Raw genomic sequence first — 19,745 nt, forward strand, 5'->3', positions numbered from 1 at the left:
TGGAGCAATGGGAATCGCTTACTCTTTTTTTTGAGAGTGAAGGTGAAAATCCATCTGAAAAGTGTAAAAAAATAAGAAAAATGTTCAGAAATTCTGCAACAAAGTTGTATTTGCTATTTCTGCAGAATACTTTACCTGTGTTTACAGGTCCAAATGTTCTGCTGCAGACCGAGGCACCACTCATCCACCGATTACGTCGGGAGTTACTTGCTTTCTTGACAAAGCTTATAGCAAATTTTATTTCCCCAGTTGCTGTTAAGGAGGCCGACTCAATCCTTAAATTGAAGTTCTCGAGCAAAAAACGACAGAAGTGTGATGAAGATCTAGTAATTGGCAGTAAAACTAGACAACATCTAACTGATCAGACTTGTATCTCTAAATGATAAATCAGAGTTCTACCAAAATGTTAGAGACTTTTACGCCGTAGCCTGTCAGTACATAGTTGATAAATTTCCTTTAGAGGACAATACATTACTGCATGCTGAAGTTGCTGATGTCAACATGAGATTAGAAAAGTCTTTCTGTTCAGTGGACTATTTTATTCAACTGTTTTGTGAGGATTTTACCGATGCTCAAAAGGGTGAAATTGAAAGTGAATTTTCGCTCTATCAAATTGATGAATTTTCAAATGATATTCTCAATTGTGACAGGACGGATCAGGCTTGGTTTCTAATTAGCCAGCTCAAAGATCATCGAGGCTGTGTCAAATATGAAGTGTTACCCACTTTGATGCGAAGAATTTTGTTAATTCCTCATAGCAATGCAGCTTGTGAGCGTGTGTTCAGCTTAGTTAGGAAGAATCAAAATGAATTTCGGGCTAATTTAAGTGTGTCAACCTTTGAATCGATAGTTATCGAAAAGTCAAAATTAATGTCTAAAAGAACACTTTGTTATCAAAAAGAATTTACTAAAGAGGAACTCGTTAAAGCAAAGAAAGCAACTGTAATGTTGCTGCAAAAAGCCTAATCTAGGTACTGTCATTTTAACTTCTGTTACTCATTTGATGTTCTTTTCCCATGACATTTTAAATTAATTTTTATTTGAAGTTGACTGTATTTGAGTAATAACTAATTTCAATAGTCATTTATTGTTTGTATATTGTATTTGCTAAATGTAACAGAAGTGCTGGTAATAAAAAATAGATGGAAATAATTTTTTAATAATATGTTTCATTTAAAATCCATAATAACACTTAGTGTTGCCATTACAAATTATTAGTTTATCACAAAGTCGCTGATATGCAATTTTCTCGCTCGCAATACTGGAATCTTGGATCTGCGGAAAAGTGCTCCTCTTGAGCCTGTCTGAAAGTTGGCAACCCTGGGAATGTTTTGGTGTTTTATAAAAATAAATAATATTTAGCAGTTAACAATAATTACCATGGGCTACCTTTCAAACAGAACCTTTACTATGACACTGCAAACTATTGACAAAAAACTATGGGTTCCATGAAAAAGTGAGCATCTAAAGGGTTCCACTGATCAAAGAAATTAAGAAACCGTGAATTAGACCATGTCCCTTGTCTTAAGGGATTTTTTTTTACTGTACTATTTTGTGGAGAGCTGTGCAGTGGATAATATTGCTTGTGGCTCTTAGTTCAAAACCAACTTTTGAAGTCCAACGAACTTTCCCTCATATATTTCACGCAACATACTCTAAGCAGTCCTCTTAGATCCAGAAAAGACAATTCTAGGTGTACAAGAGCATCTTTTAGTAAATTAACTAGGGTCTTTGCATTGATATATAGAATTTTACAAATGCCTACAAATTCCTAAAAACTTAACAATTCTCATTGACACTCAAGCAAAAAAAAAAAAAAACTCTTAAAGTAAAGCACTGGCCACTTCCTCACGAAAAAGACATACCAACACACAAATTATTGGGGAGGGCCTGAGTTCCCTCAAACCTCATGGAGTTGACTCTAGTGCTTGAGGTTTGTTTTTATTTAGTAGTATGAATTTTATTTCAATGTTTGCTGCTAATACATGAAAGAAAGGAGAGGCATTATGCGGGGTTGCCCCCTTCTCCTCTTTGAAGTGACCGAAGATAGTAAAGCCTTCGCTTATGCCTGAATATTACATTTATCACACCTCCTCTACTTTCCAATTTCTGCCATCATGTTTTGATAATCAATCCTCCAAAACTTGAAACTGGATCCACCTTTGCATATGAAAGACTTCAAAGATAAAGTAATCATTTCTAAATAATGTAGTTATTTAAACCAAAAAATGGTTGTTCAAAAATTGAACGTTACATCATATTTAGTTTATTCTAGCTTGTTGTATTCATTTAAAGTATTTCGATATTTGTTTGCTAAAAGGTAAATGTTTGTCACCAATGACTTGCGTTTATGCTTTCAAATCCATTTTCAAAATTGATAGATGTCAAGTTGAATCAATGATCAAATCATACACTTTCATTCATGTTATTGGATGACCAAAAAGTTTTTGATCCAATATCTGCATATCTTATCTTTTGTTTCTTTTCTTCAATTTTCCTCATATCAACATTTCACTTTTAATAGTGTTTATTGTATTCTTCTGTATGATATATTTAAAGCAATAATTATGAGTGATTAGAAGAATTAGTACTTTGCTATTATAGATTTTTGAATAAAGAAACATTTGTGTCGGATAGATGTAATGAAGGAGGGACAAAGGACTATGACTGTTTCTTACGTCTATGCGGTAAATTTCCCGGTTTATGCGGTAAACTTCCCGGATGCAGCTGGAAAAATTTAGGGGAGCCAAATTCCATTCTCATCCTATCATATTTAAGTTTTGCGTATTTTAAATTTATACAAAGCTAAGATTTAATGTATAGAAAGAAGCATATCATTGTACATTTTCTTCTTATTATTTTTTTTAACTTAATGTTTGTATTAACATATGAATGACTTACATATTATATTAAGTTTTAATGTTAGAATAACATTTAAAAAAGGAAAACAACTTTTAGATCTCAATTCTATATAAAAAAAATAATGATATCCTAATAGTATAATATTGGTAAATAATGTGTGTTAATTTTTTGTCAAGTGAGAAATTAATTTATATATATTCAAAATTGCAGTTCATTTTAACACTTTATGCATGTGCTGGTTACTCCATTATATTAGTTCCACTTTATGAAACTCTTGGACAGCAAGCTGTTATTTTCATCATTCAACAAGGTAATGCTTATGTTTTGCATTTCTATTGATTGGGAAATCTGAATTTTTTTATGATAAGTAACAGCATATTGTCAAAGCTCAATAGAATGACCTCCTATTACTTCGTCCCTTCTGTTATAGTGACCGATGACCCGTTTCCAATTTCATAGATGCAATGTTATTGTACTGTCCATTAGAGCGCCGAACTGAATCGTTCATTCCAAGATAAAATACAAAACTAAGTTTCAAATTTTGTATTGTCCCCAGGACTAACTATTCGAAAACTAATATTTTAACACTAATTTTAATTCTAAAGGTAAATTATTTTTTAGTACAGAGTCAAAGAAGTGATGAAAACCGGTCACAAATGATAGACATTACAAATTGAAAAAGTCTGAAAAGCGGAAAGCTTCTATGATTGCCGCATAAATTTTTAAAAAGAGAAAGAAACTAACGAAATTTTTTATAATAATTTTGTTTGTTTCTTGATTATCTTTCAAAACAAAGTATAACTATGAAAAATTATTCGTGCATTTTTTTAAAAAAATGACTACTGTCCGTTCTCGAAAGCAAAGACTACCACTCAGGACAGATAAAAGACAGATTTTCAAAAAAGAGCGATAGGTTGAGAATGGGCACTTTCCGCTCGCCCTTGCTATCTCTGTCTTTTTCGACGCTACATTGAAAGAACTGCTGAACACCTTTTTTTACACCTTTTACTTCCGGGTTTCCCTCCCTATTTTGATAAAATCAGAGCGGACCTGAAGCATGCGCAAATCGCGGTGCTAGCTCTCGGCTAAAGAAAACAAACAGTAAATAACATGCAATTCATTGTAATGACCTCCTGTTATATAGCGACTGATTCCTGATTCCGGTTTGGACAGCAGTTGTCGATATAACGAGCGTCAACTGTATTGATTTTTTTCAAACATTCCTTTGATAAGAAGGAATTAAATTGTAGAACCACTCTTCAGATTTGAATGTCATGTTTTTTGCTTTCTATAGATTTAGGAAACAAAACTATCTCGACAATACTAATTATGTTTAGGGAGGGAAATATATAAGCACAACTTTTGAAGACTTTTAATTCACTACTGCAGCTCAGAAACACCAAGAGGCGAAAAAATTATTGCTAAAGCTTGTCATCCTCGACACTACTGCTTAAACACAGGTTGTGGGAAAATATAATTATTATCTGACAAAGGAGAATCAAATCCTAATTTTTAAAGTTGGACTGCTTCAGAATGACGTTGAATTCAGAAGTATAAGAAAGGAAAAGTAATTAGAGGCTAAAGTTGTAACAAAATGAAATAATATTTCTTGTTAGATATAGTAATGTAATATTTAAGATATTAGTTAATTTAAAATACATTCTTTTTTATGGCACATTATTGTGTTACATTTCAAGAGATACATTAGAACATATTTATCTATAATTTCATGTACTAATAAAACTACTTTTGTTTTTTGATTTGCAGCTTTATTGTTTTAAAAATGGTTGAAATGTATAGTTCATTTTCAAATACAAAATTTTGTGCTTTTTTACTTTGAAGAACTTTTTTAGTTTTTTTTCTCCCCCGAACAAGAAGGCAGAATATGGCATTGTAGTTTTTTGACATAAAATGTAGAATTTTATAGGTTAAACTAGTTATGTGTGAAACATAACACTGTCCATATTACTTAGCAGCTATATTATTAGCTTCAATTATATGAAAACTTTTATAGAAATGCTGTTTGATCTTCGGTAGCTTAATACCAATTAAAATAACTGTTTCGCAAGCTAATCTGATTGAATGCTTCCTTGCTTTAGTCACCGACAGAGGAAGTACATTTATGCAATTATATTTTTTATGATGTTCCTGGCATATGTTCAAATTCTCTGTTAGTGCTCTTTCTACATTGACACTGTAATTATTTTATTGTATTAACTGTTTCTTATTTACATGCTAAAGTGGTATTTAAAGTATTCAAATTTCAAGAGTTAAATCTTTGAATATTAATCGACTATTATTGTTATGATTGACTGTAAATAATATAAATGAGGAGTATGATAACTCTTCCAACAAATAGATTAAGTTTCTCTTCATCCATTGAAATTGAGGAGAGTACCACAAGTTTTGTTTGTGTTTTTTATGATTTTTTTGCTAATGCAGTGCTTTATGAAAAAAATATAATGCATTTGATGCAAATTATAAAGATTATAATTATATGAATTGTACAAATGAGACAGTGAAGCAAAAGGATATAAATGCCACAAGTAAAAATTTAGCAATAACCAGTCAAGTAATAGGGGAACCTCCCTTCTGTTTTGGAGCAATAGATAGTACTAGTTCCTCTGGTAGGGGCTGAAAAACAGTGTTTAGAAAAAAATTTCATATTTTAAAAATTAATTTGAATTCTGAAATTTTGAATTCAAATTATGTTTTTTGCAATCACGAGTTGCGACAGGACCCTACTCATTTTGGTTACTACCCAACTCGTTTCTAGAAACGGTTCCTGTCCCACCTCTTAGGCGGTTAGGTGTGCATAGTTGTGTATGTGTAGGCTTGTGTGTGTGCATAGACCTGTGTGTATGCACGTTGACGTATGTGTATGTGTGTAAAGGCGTGTGTGCGGATGTGTGTTAGTGTGTATGAGCGTGCAAGTGTGTAGGACATGGACGCCACCGACCAGGAACAGCGGCTACCGAGAGGAGTCGTGCCTGCAGAGGGCGGTGGGGTTGAAAAAGGAACCAAACATCAAGGACAGTCAAATGAAAACAATTAGCAATCGTGATGTTCAAAAAAAAAAAAAAATCTCAATGAAAGTCAATTGAGCATGTTCAACCAGGGAAACAAATCTGTTCCTCAGAGCCAGGAAGACGTAAGTCCAAAAATTTCGATTTTCTCTTTATTAATGCATTGTATGTAGAAGCCTATTCAGTATCGAACCATGGGAACGTATTTCTTTTTAAAAAAATCCTTTTCAATTTTTTACCAAGGTTAAAAAAGCGCATGTCCCATTGTTTGCATGGGCCAGAAAAAAGTTTTTCCTCTCTACTCTAAAATTATCACTTTTCTCTGGCTCTGAGGTACAGAAATTAGCAATGAATATAGTAGGCACATGTTTTGGACTAATCATGTTTGGACGATTACTAAGATGTGTGTTAAGTGTTTCAATAAATTACTTACAATATTTATTCCGTTTCACACTATTAACTTCAGCATTTACGGTACAGGCTATCACGTTCGACCATTTTGAGCCCTTTTCCAGCTAGTTCTCTGGGATAATAACATTTTGCTGTGATTATTATGATTTTAATAAAAACAATCGTAATATTAAAAATTCATGTTGTAATAACCCTTTTGTTAAGTGCTGTTTTCCACCAAACCTGTACCTCTAGATTAACACATTCACTTCATATACCACATATTAAAACTCAATAGTGTTGTGTGATGTTTGAGACAAATAACAGAAAAGTTTTCTTTCTTTATATTTGTTCTACATTTTTATTATTTCCTTCAGACTCTAGAACGTATGTATGCATTTTTGATTGCAAGTTTTCCTATCCAAGTTGAGTTTGTGTTGTTCATTGTTAAAGTGGTTTATTTCCTTGTGAATGATTTTACCATGCCTTATTATATAAGCCCTCTGTGAATTTTTCCTTAGGGAAAAAAAGTACAAGTTTTAAACTACAGTGAAACCTGTGTAAGTTGACCACTTGCGGTGCAGTACTTTGGTGGTCAACTTATAAAGGGGGTAATGATTTTTTTTTGTCATTTCTTGCACCATGTATTCATTTTTTGACTAATTGACACTTACTCTTTCCGTTCAACTCACTTTCATTGCTTAACACTACTTTGAAACAATAATTTAAAATGTTATTCAAATATTTTAGTACGTTATTTTCTCAGAATGAATGTGTCATGTAAATTTAAAATTTCAGTAAATTGATAAAAAAAATCATTGTTTATAAAAAGTTGTTTGATATTAATAGTTCTTAAAAATTCATAGCTAATCAAAAATAACAAATTTTTCCCTTTTTTCTCATATACATTTAATACATTTATAACCATGATGATCTACTTTTCAACAAAATAACTCCTTATTGAAATTTGGTGCACTTATTAGACACTAGTTTTGGAAATTCCATATGTGTCAGCTAATTTTCTCTGGATTTCTCCCTTTCAATTAATTTTAATCTGGGAAAAAATACTTTGAACTTTTCTACTGACACATGTTTTCATTGACCAGAGAGTACAAAAGGTAATCTCAAATAGAACAACAAAAGAAAAGCAATTTTTTAGAATAAAAGGGTTTTTAGTAGTTTTTCAATGTGGGGGTTAAACTTACAAGGAGGTTTAGTTATGCTGCTGTTTTATTTAGTTGGTAAATGCTGGTCTGGCATCAAAAATATTCTTGGAAAGATATAAGAAAAATAATAATAAAATAAAATAATTTGCTAAATTAAGTTTTAAAAAATAAATTAAGTGGTCAACTTACAAAGGGTTTTTTACAATACTCCAAACCAAATTTGGGGTACATTAGTGGTCAAGATAGACAGGTGGTCAAGATAGAAAGGTGGTCAACTTACAAAGGGTTTTTTACAATACTCCAAACCAAATTTGGGGTACATTAGTGGTCAAGATAGACAGGTGGTCAAGATAGAAAGGTGGTCAAGTTACAGAGGTTTTCCTTCATTTTACAAGATATGACTAATTCCGTTCCTGACAAAAGCGGTCAGCATAGACAGGTGGTCAACTTACAAAGGTGGTCAACTTTACAGGTTTTACTGTACTATTTGTCATTAGGCATTTATCTTTGGAAAGTGAGCTGTTTCACTTTTATACTAAAAGAGGGTTACTAAATGAGATATCATTTAGCAAACAAAAATGTATTTTTAAAATATGAAGATACACCACTTTTCCAATGAACGGCACATTTATTAGTTTGATGTTGCATCACATTGTGTATTAGCAAATTAAATGTTTTGAAAAAAAAAAGGACCTGCATTGCGTACCAGTTGATTTTATTTCTGTAAATGAGCTACATTTTATTAAAACTTTTGCTCATTAGATGTGGTTGCTCTTTTTGTCAATAAGTAGACTTGACAAAATTTGTTATCAGGCAACTTATTTGTTTGTTTATTTATTTTCAATACAATTTCCATAGTTTCCATTGCCATCCAAAAAAATGTTCGCTTTGTTTCTAAGATGCTTTTTTATGTCACCATTATTTAGAAATGCTAAAACGATATCTGTAGTTACTACTTCATATGAAACAGCTTCTCAGTCTTCTTCTAAGTATTCATTCATACACTGTTTATCATTTAGAATTGGCATTTTATATCTGAAATGAAATTACTTATTCATTATTCACACTATCTTTTCAAATATCCATATAAAAAAGTGTCAATAAAGTGTCCATTTCTTTGTAACTTGCAGAATGGATTTTGTCTATGATTGAGTGAGACATTTACAGCTGAAATTATGTATTAGTGAAGGATTGTTTTATAAATACTTTGTGAAACATAACTGTTGAAAATGTTGGCATTTATAATTTATAATCTTAGTTCTTTTCCAGGTAACTTACCTATAGTTATTGTCAACAATTGTAATAATGCTTTGAATATCTTAAGGAAGATATCTGAAGTTCCATCTTTGCATACAATTATAATGATGGAAAAGCCCTCCCAAGAAGTTATCCAAACTGCTGAACATGCGAAAATAACCTTGATGACTTTCGATGAACTTGAAGTACATATTTTTTTTTGCTAATATTATTCAATTGATATTTTTTCATAGCGAATTATATTATGTTTCTCTTTTTTGTTTTCCTATTATTATTTATTCACCATTTTCATAGTTTAATCTATAAAATTGTTCTCTTTGTCATAAAAATATATTTTACAGCACCATTATTTCTCCATTTGTTAACTATAATTTATTATTACAGTATAATAAATATTATTATTTAATATTATTTTGTTTATTTATTTTAACAAAAAAATAGACTTTCCAAAAGAGAAATTTTTAAGTGTTAAATTTTCAAGTTTGAAAAAATTAAAAGCAGAACACGAGTTTTAGACATTTAATGTATAGCATCGTCATAAAAATAAATTACTATAAGACAAGCAAAAAGTCAGTGAGTTTTAAAATCTAATGACTTAAAACTGCTATATGTTTTTTAAAGATAAAACCGTCTGAAGCGAAACATTTGAGCTGTTTATTTAGAATGTGGGACAATTTCATTTTTTGTTATTGCAAGTTGTTAAAGGTGAGGCATTTTAATAATCAGTTTTATTAAAGAGGAGCTAAAACTGCCATCTCCCAAATATAAGGATCGTCAAAAAATTTTCAGATATAAAGATCATTCTAAATTTTGTCTACAATTATCTGCATTTCTTTTAAAAGTGGAATCGTAACTCTTTCAGAATAAACAGCTCATTTTTAAATAAATTTTACTTAAAAAATTAAAAATCCATTTAAGTACATGAATTTTAAGGATTTTAATAGAAAGAAAAAAGATAGGATTTTAATACAGATTTAAAAGAGATATTTCTTTTGTAATCACTTCAAAATTTTACGTATTTACTCATAAGATATTATTGTTTAAATTAACCAAAAACAATTAGTTCATTTTTGAAACCTTATACAAAAGTTGCGAAAGGGGGGGGGGGGGGAGTCATAAAAGTGTTCCCAAAAGACCTTTGGAATTTTTCAAAAAAAAAAAGAAAACGTTCTGGAGAAAGGTGCCAAAACAAAGATATCATAACTCAAGTTGTAAGTTATTTTTTACAATTTCCATACGTACTTGCAATGTTTTGTACAAACTATTGAATTATTTTGTTGTTTATTTAGCTTATTTCAAAAACTTTTTAGCAATAACATTAAGTATTTCCTTTATATAGCTATTGATTTATTAATAGTATTACGTTTTAAGACAAATGTTTTCAATTTACAAAGGTAAAAAACATTTCCTCGCTTAATCAGATACCCCCCTTTATCGAATAATATTTCTTGGAACCAACGATATTCGATTAAGTGGGGCCTACAGTATACAATTAGGTGGAAGGAGTTGGTTGGGGTGAGTGGTACTCCTTTTGAGAAGTTTTGAGTTTGTTTTTGAAACTTAATACAAAAGTTTTGAAACAAAATAATTTAAACTTAATGTCTTATTTTATCTTGGACATTAATAATAAACAAAAGTTCATTATTATTGTCTAGAATAAAGCTTTAAATATTCTCAACGGCTGTATTAAAAAAAATCAGATGGATGTCTCACTTACCCCATAATAAGGGTTAAGTGGGTAACTGCCCTTTTATTTAAATTTAAATCAAGCATATCTAAAAAAGGGGGGTTAGAAGTTTTTACTTGATAAGATATGTGAATCTTTAGTATGAATTATTTTTTTGTAAACACATCTATTTACGAGATATTTACTATCTTTTAAATCTGTATGACAGAAAATTTTTAAACAGAAAACAAAACAATTGCATCAGTGAAATTTATTGAAAGCCTATAGGTACACATTTTACTTTTAACATATAAAGGTGTATTCAGTAAATTATCGCCCAATAGGCAGGGCTAAAGCAGAAATGCACCGCCAGCTCAGTCATTTACAGCCGAGGACTGCAGTTTCGTGCTTATTAGCACTCATCAGCCCGGCATAGGAAAGTGACTGAGCTGGAGGTGGAAAACATCTTAAGGAAGCCAAGAGTGCCAAACAAACTGGTAGCTAATATAGAATTAGCGCAGACCAGCCGAGTGACCCAAACAATGTTTCGGTTCAACTCGAATATTGAAGGCAAGGCATGGTATATTCAGTAAATTACCGCCCAATAGCCAGGGCTAAAGCAGAAATACATGAAATACACCGCCAGCTCAGTCATTTCCAGCCAAGGACTGCAGCTTCGTTTCTCCAGCTCAGTCACTTTCCTATGCCGGGCTGATGGGTGCTAATAAGCTCGAAACTGCAGTCCTCGGCTGAAAATGACTGAGCTGGCGGTGTATATAAAGGTGTGTTCAATAAAGGCAGCACAGTTAATTAAGGTCAATTTTGGTAAATTAACCTAAACTATAAGCTGAAAAAGAAATTGTAAACACTAAATGGCTGCATCTGTTTAAAGTGTGCTAAGGAAAAACTATCATCGTACTAGACTTCATCCTCAATAATAATTCAAACATCCTCTGCACCAGGCCAATAAAAACTCACCATTTCTATTTGTTCTTGCAACAGCATTTTTTTTTTTTTAATTTGTATCATCAACTTCCAACATTAGAACTACATAATATTTTATGTTTTATTTTGATATAATTTTAACATACATAATCACCAGCTTTCGCAGTTCTTGTAGCTGAACTATCAATTCCTACTTGGTCATCATAATTGTCTTGTATTTCACTAATACAAATATTTAATCAGAGTTTCTTTTGGTTTTGAAATCCTCATTATTATCGGGGGAGCCACTTACCTCGTGGTGAGGGGACCCACTTACCCTTATAGCGGAAATTTACGGGGTAAGTGGGACCCCTCCCTCTTAAACACTTTAATAGGGGGGTAATGTCATGTTTCATGCAAATATGTGATTTACGTTTTGTTATAGGTGGCTGGTGCACCAAAAAAGTGGTGGTGGGGTTGCAGGTTAGGTAAGTGGTAGAGACGTACCGAGTAGCCGAGTACTCGGAATTTCACTACTTGGCCGAGTACCGAGTTACCAAGTACTAATTATGTTTTAAGAAAAACCACTAACACACACAGGATGAATTTTGAACACATTGGAATAGTACTATAGACCTCCATGTCCATGTAATAGTTTTTAAAATAAAATTCCAGCAGAAATTTAACTATGCATTATTAAAAAAAAAATTTTGTGTCAAAAATTTTACAAAAAAGTTATTTTTAAAATTAAAAATAAACAAGTAAATAAAAGGTATGATAGAATTAAAACAAAGTATATAAATCTATTATAGTTTTTTCTAGTCCACCAAATATAAATAATTTTTAAAAGCTAATAAAACAACATTAAAAGCACAAATGCACAGGAAAGCTACAGACACGTGTTTCTGCATTACAAGGTAATGTCTTTTTCAGTGCATAAAATGTGAACTACTGAATGTAACACACAACAAAAAATAATCCGACTTTTGTTGGATGTCTTTAAATCCACAAGCTCACATTTTGTGCATTGAAAAAGGCATTCCTTGTAATGCCAAAACAAGTGTCTTCAGTGTTCCTGCACATTTGTGCTTTTAATGTTTTATTTGCTTTTATTTTTTAAGCAAAAGTACTTTTATATTTCTAATAAATAATTTTTGTTTGTAGCGAAAATCCATTTAATAATATAAAAATTTCATATTTTCTACTTTTTTTGCCTCATTTATAATAAATAAATTTTATTAACTTTGGATACAATAAAATTATTTCTCTATTGACTCTATTGAAGCATAACAAACTTCATTAATTCTCAAAATTTAAATTTGAATTGTAAATGATTGCAGTATATTATATGCTTGCACTTTTTTATTGATTGTAAAATCTGTCTTGAGCAATATTAATTTTTTTGCAACTACTCGGTATTGGCCAAGTACCGAGTACTCAACAAATTGGCAGAGTAGGCCGAGTACCGAGAAGTTACCGAGTAGTTGGTACGTCTCTGGTAAGTGGTGCACCTAAATCTGACCTCTTTTTAAAATGGGACCGGGGACATTGAGTTTTAATGCTGTTAACAATTAAATGATACTCTCAAAAATCGGCCACAGTAGACTTCCTCCTTCCAATTCAAAGCTTCATTTTCGTTTTTATAAAATAAATAACATCAGAAAAATGTTAAACACACACCTGTTTAGTCATTTTTTCTTTTTTTAAAGTACAAATTGATCAATTTTATCACTTTTCGATCGATAGTTAATATTGAACTTAGAAAAATAAGGCAAGGCATCTTTACTTTTGAAAGTGAGGAGCAGTTGCCGATCTGCCCCCCCCCCCCACGACTCCCCTATACTTCTTGCTAGTTTCATCTGATTTATTTTTATATAAACAACCCTTAATTCTTGAACTCAATAATTTCAGTCTGCATGAATTCTTAAAAATGTTTGTGTCTTATTATTACAGTAAAACCTCATTAAGTCGTCACTTACGGGCCCAAAAATTTTTGACCATATGTGGGGAGTGACTACTTATGTGGAGTGGGAAATTAAAGAAGAAAAAAAAACACCTTATAAATATTTTCATGAATAGCTGTAGAATTCAGTGAGGAAAACAATAACTCTCTCTTCTGACATGCTTCAAGCTTTAAATTCCGCTTCTGTTGTACATTGAACAGATGTTAAGTATTGACAAACTTTCTCCAGGCATTAGATTTTGTCTGTCTTGCTGAATTGAGTTAGATTCATATTCTCAGCACTACTAGAGTCACAGCAAGAAGCATGCTTTGACTGACCAGAAGCAAGGAGCGAGATTTGAAGGAAAAATCACCCGGCATTTCAACTAAGCCTGACACTATTTTCTAAGATCCAATAAGAAACGAAAATTTTAGAAAACAATTTTTGAGTGACTACTTAACCGGGTAAAATTAAATTTGGTGACCAGTTAAGGAGTACCAATTTCCATTGTGAATGAGGCCTTGTCAGGACCAAAGGAAAACAACGACTTAAACGGAATCACTACTTAACTGGTTGACTACTTATTGAGGTTTTAATGTATTAACAGTGTAACATAATGTAGTTAAAACAAGAGTTAAAAAAAAAAAACTATTGTTGCAGTCAATTTTAAAACTTTGCATAAATGCTTTTGTTTTTCAGGCATTGGGCAAAAATAACAGACATGATTTGGTGGTAATGTCTTTTTTTTTTGAAATTTCATATTTATTTTATTATTTTGTTAAATTTATCTTAATTAGTACTTATCTTTATTGTCATTAAAACTAGAACTTATTTTTAAAGCTACCTGGACCAGATGATTTGTTCTGCATTCCTTACACAAGTGGAACTACAGGTACAAATTATTTTGTAAACCTTATTGATCTGTTGAAAGTAAAGCTCTAGTAATTAAAAACTTATTGGATGTATCCCAGTAGCATCACAACAGGCCGATTGCTGCCCAAGGTGAGGCCTGTGCTAGAAACGCCATTAATGCATTTCTTGGTTATGTTTTGTGTTTGTATAGGATTTGCTGAAATTTTTTAAACACTGCCACTTACTGTTCAAACTCGGTATGTAGCAAGGTACACCATTCCTGGTGTGCTGAATTTTTATACAAATACTAATTTTTTCTTTTTTATAATTACAAAATCAGGACAAAATAACCATTATTTTTAAATTTCCTCTCGGTTGAAGTTGTTGTCTCTTGTTGTTTCAAAAAAAAAAAAATGTTAAAGTGCACTTAAAAATGAGCACAATTTAAATGAGTTATTTTTTTTATAGTTACTTAAAAACTTATTTTTAAAAAATTGTAGAGACGTACCGAGTACTCGGTAACTACTCGGTACTCGGCCAAATTTTGATCAGATACTTGGCCAATACCGAGTAGTTGTAAAAAATTGAATATTGTTCAAGACAGATTTTACAATCAATAAAATAGTGCAAGCATATAATATACTGCAATCATTTACAATTCAAATTTAAATTTTGAGAATTAATGAAGTTTGTTATGCTTCATTAGAGTCAATAGAGAAATTATTTTATTGTATCCAAAGTTAATAAACCTTATTTATTGAAAATGGGGCAAAAAAAGTAAGTATAGAAAATATGAAATTTTTATATTATTAAATGGATTTTCGCTACAAACAAAAATTATTTATAAAAAATATAAAAATACCTTTGCGTAAAAAATAAAAGCAAATAAAATAACGTGAAAAGCACAAATGTGCAGGAACACTGCAGACCAAGGGCACCCATACGCAAAATTTTAAGGGGGGACTCAGATATCGGGTGGCCCAGCGGGTAATGTTTGAAATAAAGTCCAATAGATGGCGCTAGGTGCACGTGAGTGAAGCCAGACTTGGTGCGCATGCTCTGTTGAGTGGGCAATTGTAAATGTGATGTTCCTTCAGTGTGCGGTGCGCTTTAGCGTGTGATTCTCGTTAGTAAAAATGAACAAATATTCGACAGAAGTTCACATATTTATTGTGCTACCAATGGGCAGATGTGATGAAAATGTGTCGCTTTTCTTCATGGTAATGACTTGGTCCAAGGTCTTTGTTTACGCAGGATGAAGCAAGACCACATCGTACCGCGGATGTTTTCGAGATGCTCAATGAGCATTTTAGCAATTGAATCATTGGGTTGGATTACCCATTGCACTTCCAAAAATTGTATCGAATAGCCCCCATATTCACCAGATCTGAACCCCTGCGACTACTACCTATGGGGGTTATTTGAAGAGCGAAGTGTGGCAGACATGTCCTACGAACCTTCCAGAACTGAAAACCGCCATTTCAACTGCTATCGAGACGATTGACAGTGAGGCCTACTAACGAGTAATGGTTGGATTCCATAACCGCCTAACTGCTGTCCTTGTTAAAGATGGAGGTCACTTCAAACCTCTATATCATTAATAGCCCAATATGTCCTTTCAATATACGTCATTAAATTCTTCTCATGTCTCTTGTTTGTTTATATATTTTCATTTGTTTCAAACATTACCCGCTGGGCCACCCGGTATTTTCCCCATGGTTTAACAGGATGTTTTCCCCATAGAAACCGATTTCAGTACAGATTAGAGTTATTAAAATTTGGCATTTTTAATAACTTATTCATTAATTGCTGGAGAAGAAATGTTTTTACATTTTTGCAAAGAAAAAAGTACTGAAAGAAAAGAAGTTCTAATTTCAAAAGGGGGGGGGGGCTGGAGCCCCCTCTTGCCCCCTATATGAACGCCCTTGCTGCAGACACTTGTTTTGGCGTTACAAGGAATGCCTTTTTCAATGCTCAAAATGTGAGCTTATGGATTTAAAGACATTCAACACAAGTCGGATTTTTTTGTCGGGCTCATTAGCTCATATTTTATGCACTGAAAAAGACTTTCCTTGTAATGTCTGTAGTGTTCCTGCATATTTGTGCTTTTAATGTTGTTTTATTAGCTTTTTAAGATTATTTATGTTTGGTGAACTAGAACTATAATAGATTGATGTATAATTTGTTTTAATTTTATCATATTTATTTACTTTTTTATTTTTAACGTAAAAAGTAACTTTTTTTTTAATTTTTGACACAAACAAAATCTTTTAAATTATGCATAATTAAATTTCAGCTGGAATTTTGTTTTAAAAATTATTAAATATGGACATGGAGGTCTATACTACTATTCCAAATGAGTTCAAAATTCATCACGTGTGTGTCGGTGGTTCTTCTTAAAGCATAATTGGTACTCCGTACTCTGTAACTTGGTACTCGGCCGAGTAGTGAAAAGCTGAGTACTCGGCTATTCGGCCAAAGTGCTACTCGGTACATCTATAAAAAATTGTCCTATATCAATCAATAGTTGTTAAAATGAAATTTTGCTGTATTTATAGCAAAGTTTTGTTATATTTAAGTAAGATTTCATTGTAGTAGTTGCCATGTGCAGGATTTGACAGCTATCTACATTTTGAAATTTAAATAGAAGAAAATGAATTTAAAAAAGATTGTTTTTTCTGTTTGATTATCATTTTATACACAAACCAAAATTATTATTTGAAACTTTAGCTGTATTTCAAGTTAAAATGTGTTTCAAAATAAATTCCTTCCAGTAAAACAAAACTGCTCATCACCGTCTCAACCCATCAAAGATTTACTATAGGTGGGCAAAACTAAGTTGGCAGCATTGTGAAGGCTACACAGATCCTAATCACACCAATACATATGCTGCTAGGTTAAGTTTGCTCCAACTTTAATAGCCCTCGGTTTGAAAAACAATGGTTTAAGTCAGTAATATGAAACCTGAAACTTTCTAAGTTTTTTCAATGGCCTAATCTGCCATTTATAATTTGCGTAGTAAAAATCTTATGCATTCACGGCATTGATTCAAAGCTTTCATAATTTATGGCACTGGTATAGTACTGGTAAGCCAGTACTAGTAAACATAAAAATGTTGCATTTTATTTCATTCAATGTGCGTAAATGCGTTGGAATTGACAATTTAGATAATACATTGGTGCGAAACTCACATCAATGTGTTTGTAGTAGCCTCCAATATTCTGAAGCCATTTTAACTGAGAAATTTATTTTAACAAAGACAAAAAAGTACCCATCCTTGATCAAGGTACATCAATAAATTTCAAGAATGACAACATGTGGTCACAGTTACAGCTGCCTTAAAATTCACACCTCAAAGTTTAAAGCATTATAAATGTTTTATTTAAGATATTACTATGCTTGTTAATCAGTTATGGGAACTGTATGGCCGATATCAATAATGTTATTGAAAATTACCTTCCAGGAATTCCAAAAGGAGTTATGTTAACCCATAGGAATATGATTACATGTGTATCATCATTAGTTTTGGGATATGGTGTGAGTAGACCTTTTCCTTCATTTTTACAATGTTCTTTTTAAATTGGATTTTAAAGAACAAAGAACTGTCTTTGGATTTCAGGTGTAAAATAGAAGACAAAGTTATTTAATAGTTGTCCTGTTTTTATTCTTTGCAGAAAGCAGGTTTATATGGTGGGACAATTATATCTTATCTTCCTCCTGCTCACATATATGAAATCGCCAATGAGGTAAGAAAAATTATGAGCATTAATTATTGTGTTTGATATCATTTGCATTTTTTTTTTTTTTTTTGAAGTTGCCATAAATGAATGTCCTCAAAATAATGAAAGTATTTTAATTGAAGTTTAATGGTAAATAATTCTAGCTGAAAAGAATGGAAGGAGTTTGTATAAGTGCAGTAGAAGACCGTTATAACGCAAAGCTTGGGACCAGAGGTTTTACGTTATACAGGTTTTTGAGTTACATAAAGATCATTTCACAAATTTTGAAACTAATATTCAGAATATATTTTTATATACGGTTGCCACTGGCGACTAAAAAGGCGACTATTTCTGACTGAAGACGACTATGGTGACTTTTTGATAAAAACCGGCCTAAAAGTGACTATTTTTTAAAAATTGGCGGGTTTTACAGTTTTAGGTGGGGGGGGGGGGGACTTTTTTCATATTTTGTGTTATTCATTGAAAAAAAAAGAAGAAAGAACGACGGGTACCATGTGCTCAAAACGTATTAAGAAAAATTCTTCCTTTGTTTTAGATTTCAATTCTTTTGCATCTTGTAAGCATTTTGATGTTTTTGGCATTCGGAAATGATTTTGACATATGCTATCTTTGATTAACTTATTTTATGTTTTATTTTTCGTAAATAATAATTACATAAAATTTTTGGAAGCATGCCAACATTTAACACGTACATTGCGGATTTTTTTTCCCGTGTTTGAGATTTCAATCCTTTTGCATCTAGTAAATATTTTTGTATTTTTAACAATCAGACGTTAGATTTATTGTATGCTACCTTAGATTAACTTATTTTGGATTTTATTTCAACAATTAACAAATTTTATAGAATTTTGATGACGAATAAATGCTACTTCGGTTTAAAGAGTCTGTTAAAATCTGAACTCCTGACTATTAATACAAAAATTAATCTACACAAAACCCTTATTAGACCAATTATTTGGTATGGTAGTGAGACATAGACAATTAAAACAAAAGAAAATAGTTTGCTTATTTTTGAACGAAAGATCTTGCGACTAATTTTAATAATGAAAGAACTATAAAAAATGGCATATGGGTTACACAAGTTATATAAAAATTATTTGGAGGAACTAAGAAAGTTGATAGCACACCTTGAAGGGAAATACAGCAGAAAGAGGAATAAATCAAACCTGAAACAAAATCAACTGAACAAACGAAAAGGCAAGACAGAGCTGAATGCACTGAAAAGAATCCCAATCAGGAGTCTCCATATTTTATATTAAAATTAGCAAACCAATGATTGAAATCAGCCATTGAGAAAAGTGATTTGTCCAAAATTAGCAAAGCAAAAGGGATTAGGCACTATGATGGGAAGTCACTGTGACCTCCCAAAAATTTCCTTATTCAATAAATGTTGTCCGAGTACTTGGCAAAAAATATCACTTGGGTCATTTTGATTTCCTTTAAATATTATAATTTTGTGAGTTTTTTGGGTTATTTTCTATATGAGACATTTTTATGCGGTCCCAATTCACCACATAAAATATATATATATATTTTAACTGTGTTGCGAAAACAACTTTTTAAAACTACTTGTAAAGTTTCAAAAAAAAAAAAAAAAATTATGCCATTTTTATGCGATTCCTATCCACCACATAAAAACAGGTTTGGGTGTACTGCAGCATCCTTTTAATACCCACATTCTCCTATTATGTTGCCCCAATCCCTTATTCTTATGCTTTCCAATATAAAGCAGTGTAAAACTTCAAGCAGATCTCCAGAACTGGTTCTATTACAAAAATTACCAAGGAAAAACAGCTGTTAAAACTTGCTTCTGTGCTAAGCTTTTGACATATCAAGGATTTTGAAAAAATGAACTTCAAAAGAACTATAGAAAATACATGGGAGGTTTTATGTAAAATGCTGGGAATTCTTTTTAGAGA

General features: G+C 31.7%; 1 protein-coding gene across 1 annotated transcript in view; it reads left to right on the forward strand.

Moving 5' to 3' along the window:
• Positions 1 to 19,745, forward strand: part of LOC129224274 (long-chain-fatty-acid--CoA ligase 1-like) — a 103,959-nt gene that overhangs the window by 47,267 nt on the left and 36,947 nt on the right. Inside the window, exons 5-10 of the mRNA XM_054858702.1 lie at positions 3,073 to 3,172; positions 8,714 to 8,886; positions 13,934 to 13,966; positions 14,075 to 14,126; positions 17,550 to 17,623; positions 17,761 to 17,832. Of these exons, the coding sequence (XP_054714677.1) occupies positions 3,073 to 3,172; positions 8,714 to 8,886; positions 13,934 to 13,966; positions 14,075 to 14,126; positions 17,550 to 17,623; positions 17,761 to 17,832 (504 nt within the window). The remainder of the gene's footprint in view (positions 1 to 3,072; positions 3,173 to 8,713; positions 8,887 to 13,933; positions 13,967 to 14,074; positions 14,127 to 17,549; positions 17,624 to 17,760; positions 17,833 to 19,745) is intronic.

Source organism: Uloborus diversus, chromosome 6 (assembly GCF_026930045.1).
Source record: "Uloborus diversus isolate 005 chromosome 6, Udiv.v.3.1, whole genome shotgun sequence".
Classification (NCBI taxonomy): domain Eukaryota; kingdom Metazoa; phylum Arthropoda; class Arachnida; order Araneae; family Uloboridae; genus Uloborus; species Uloborus diversus.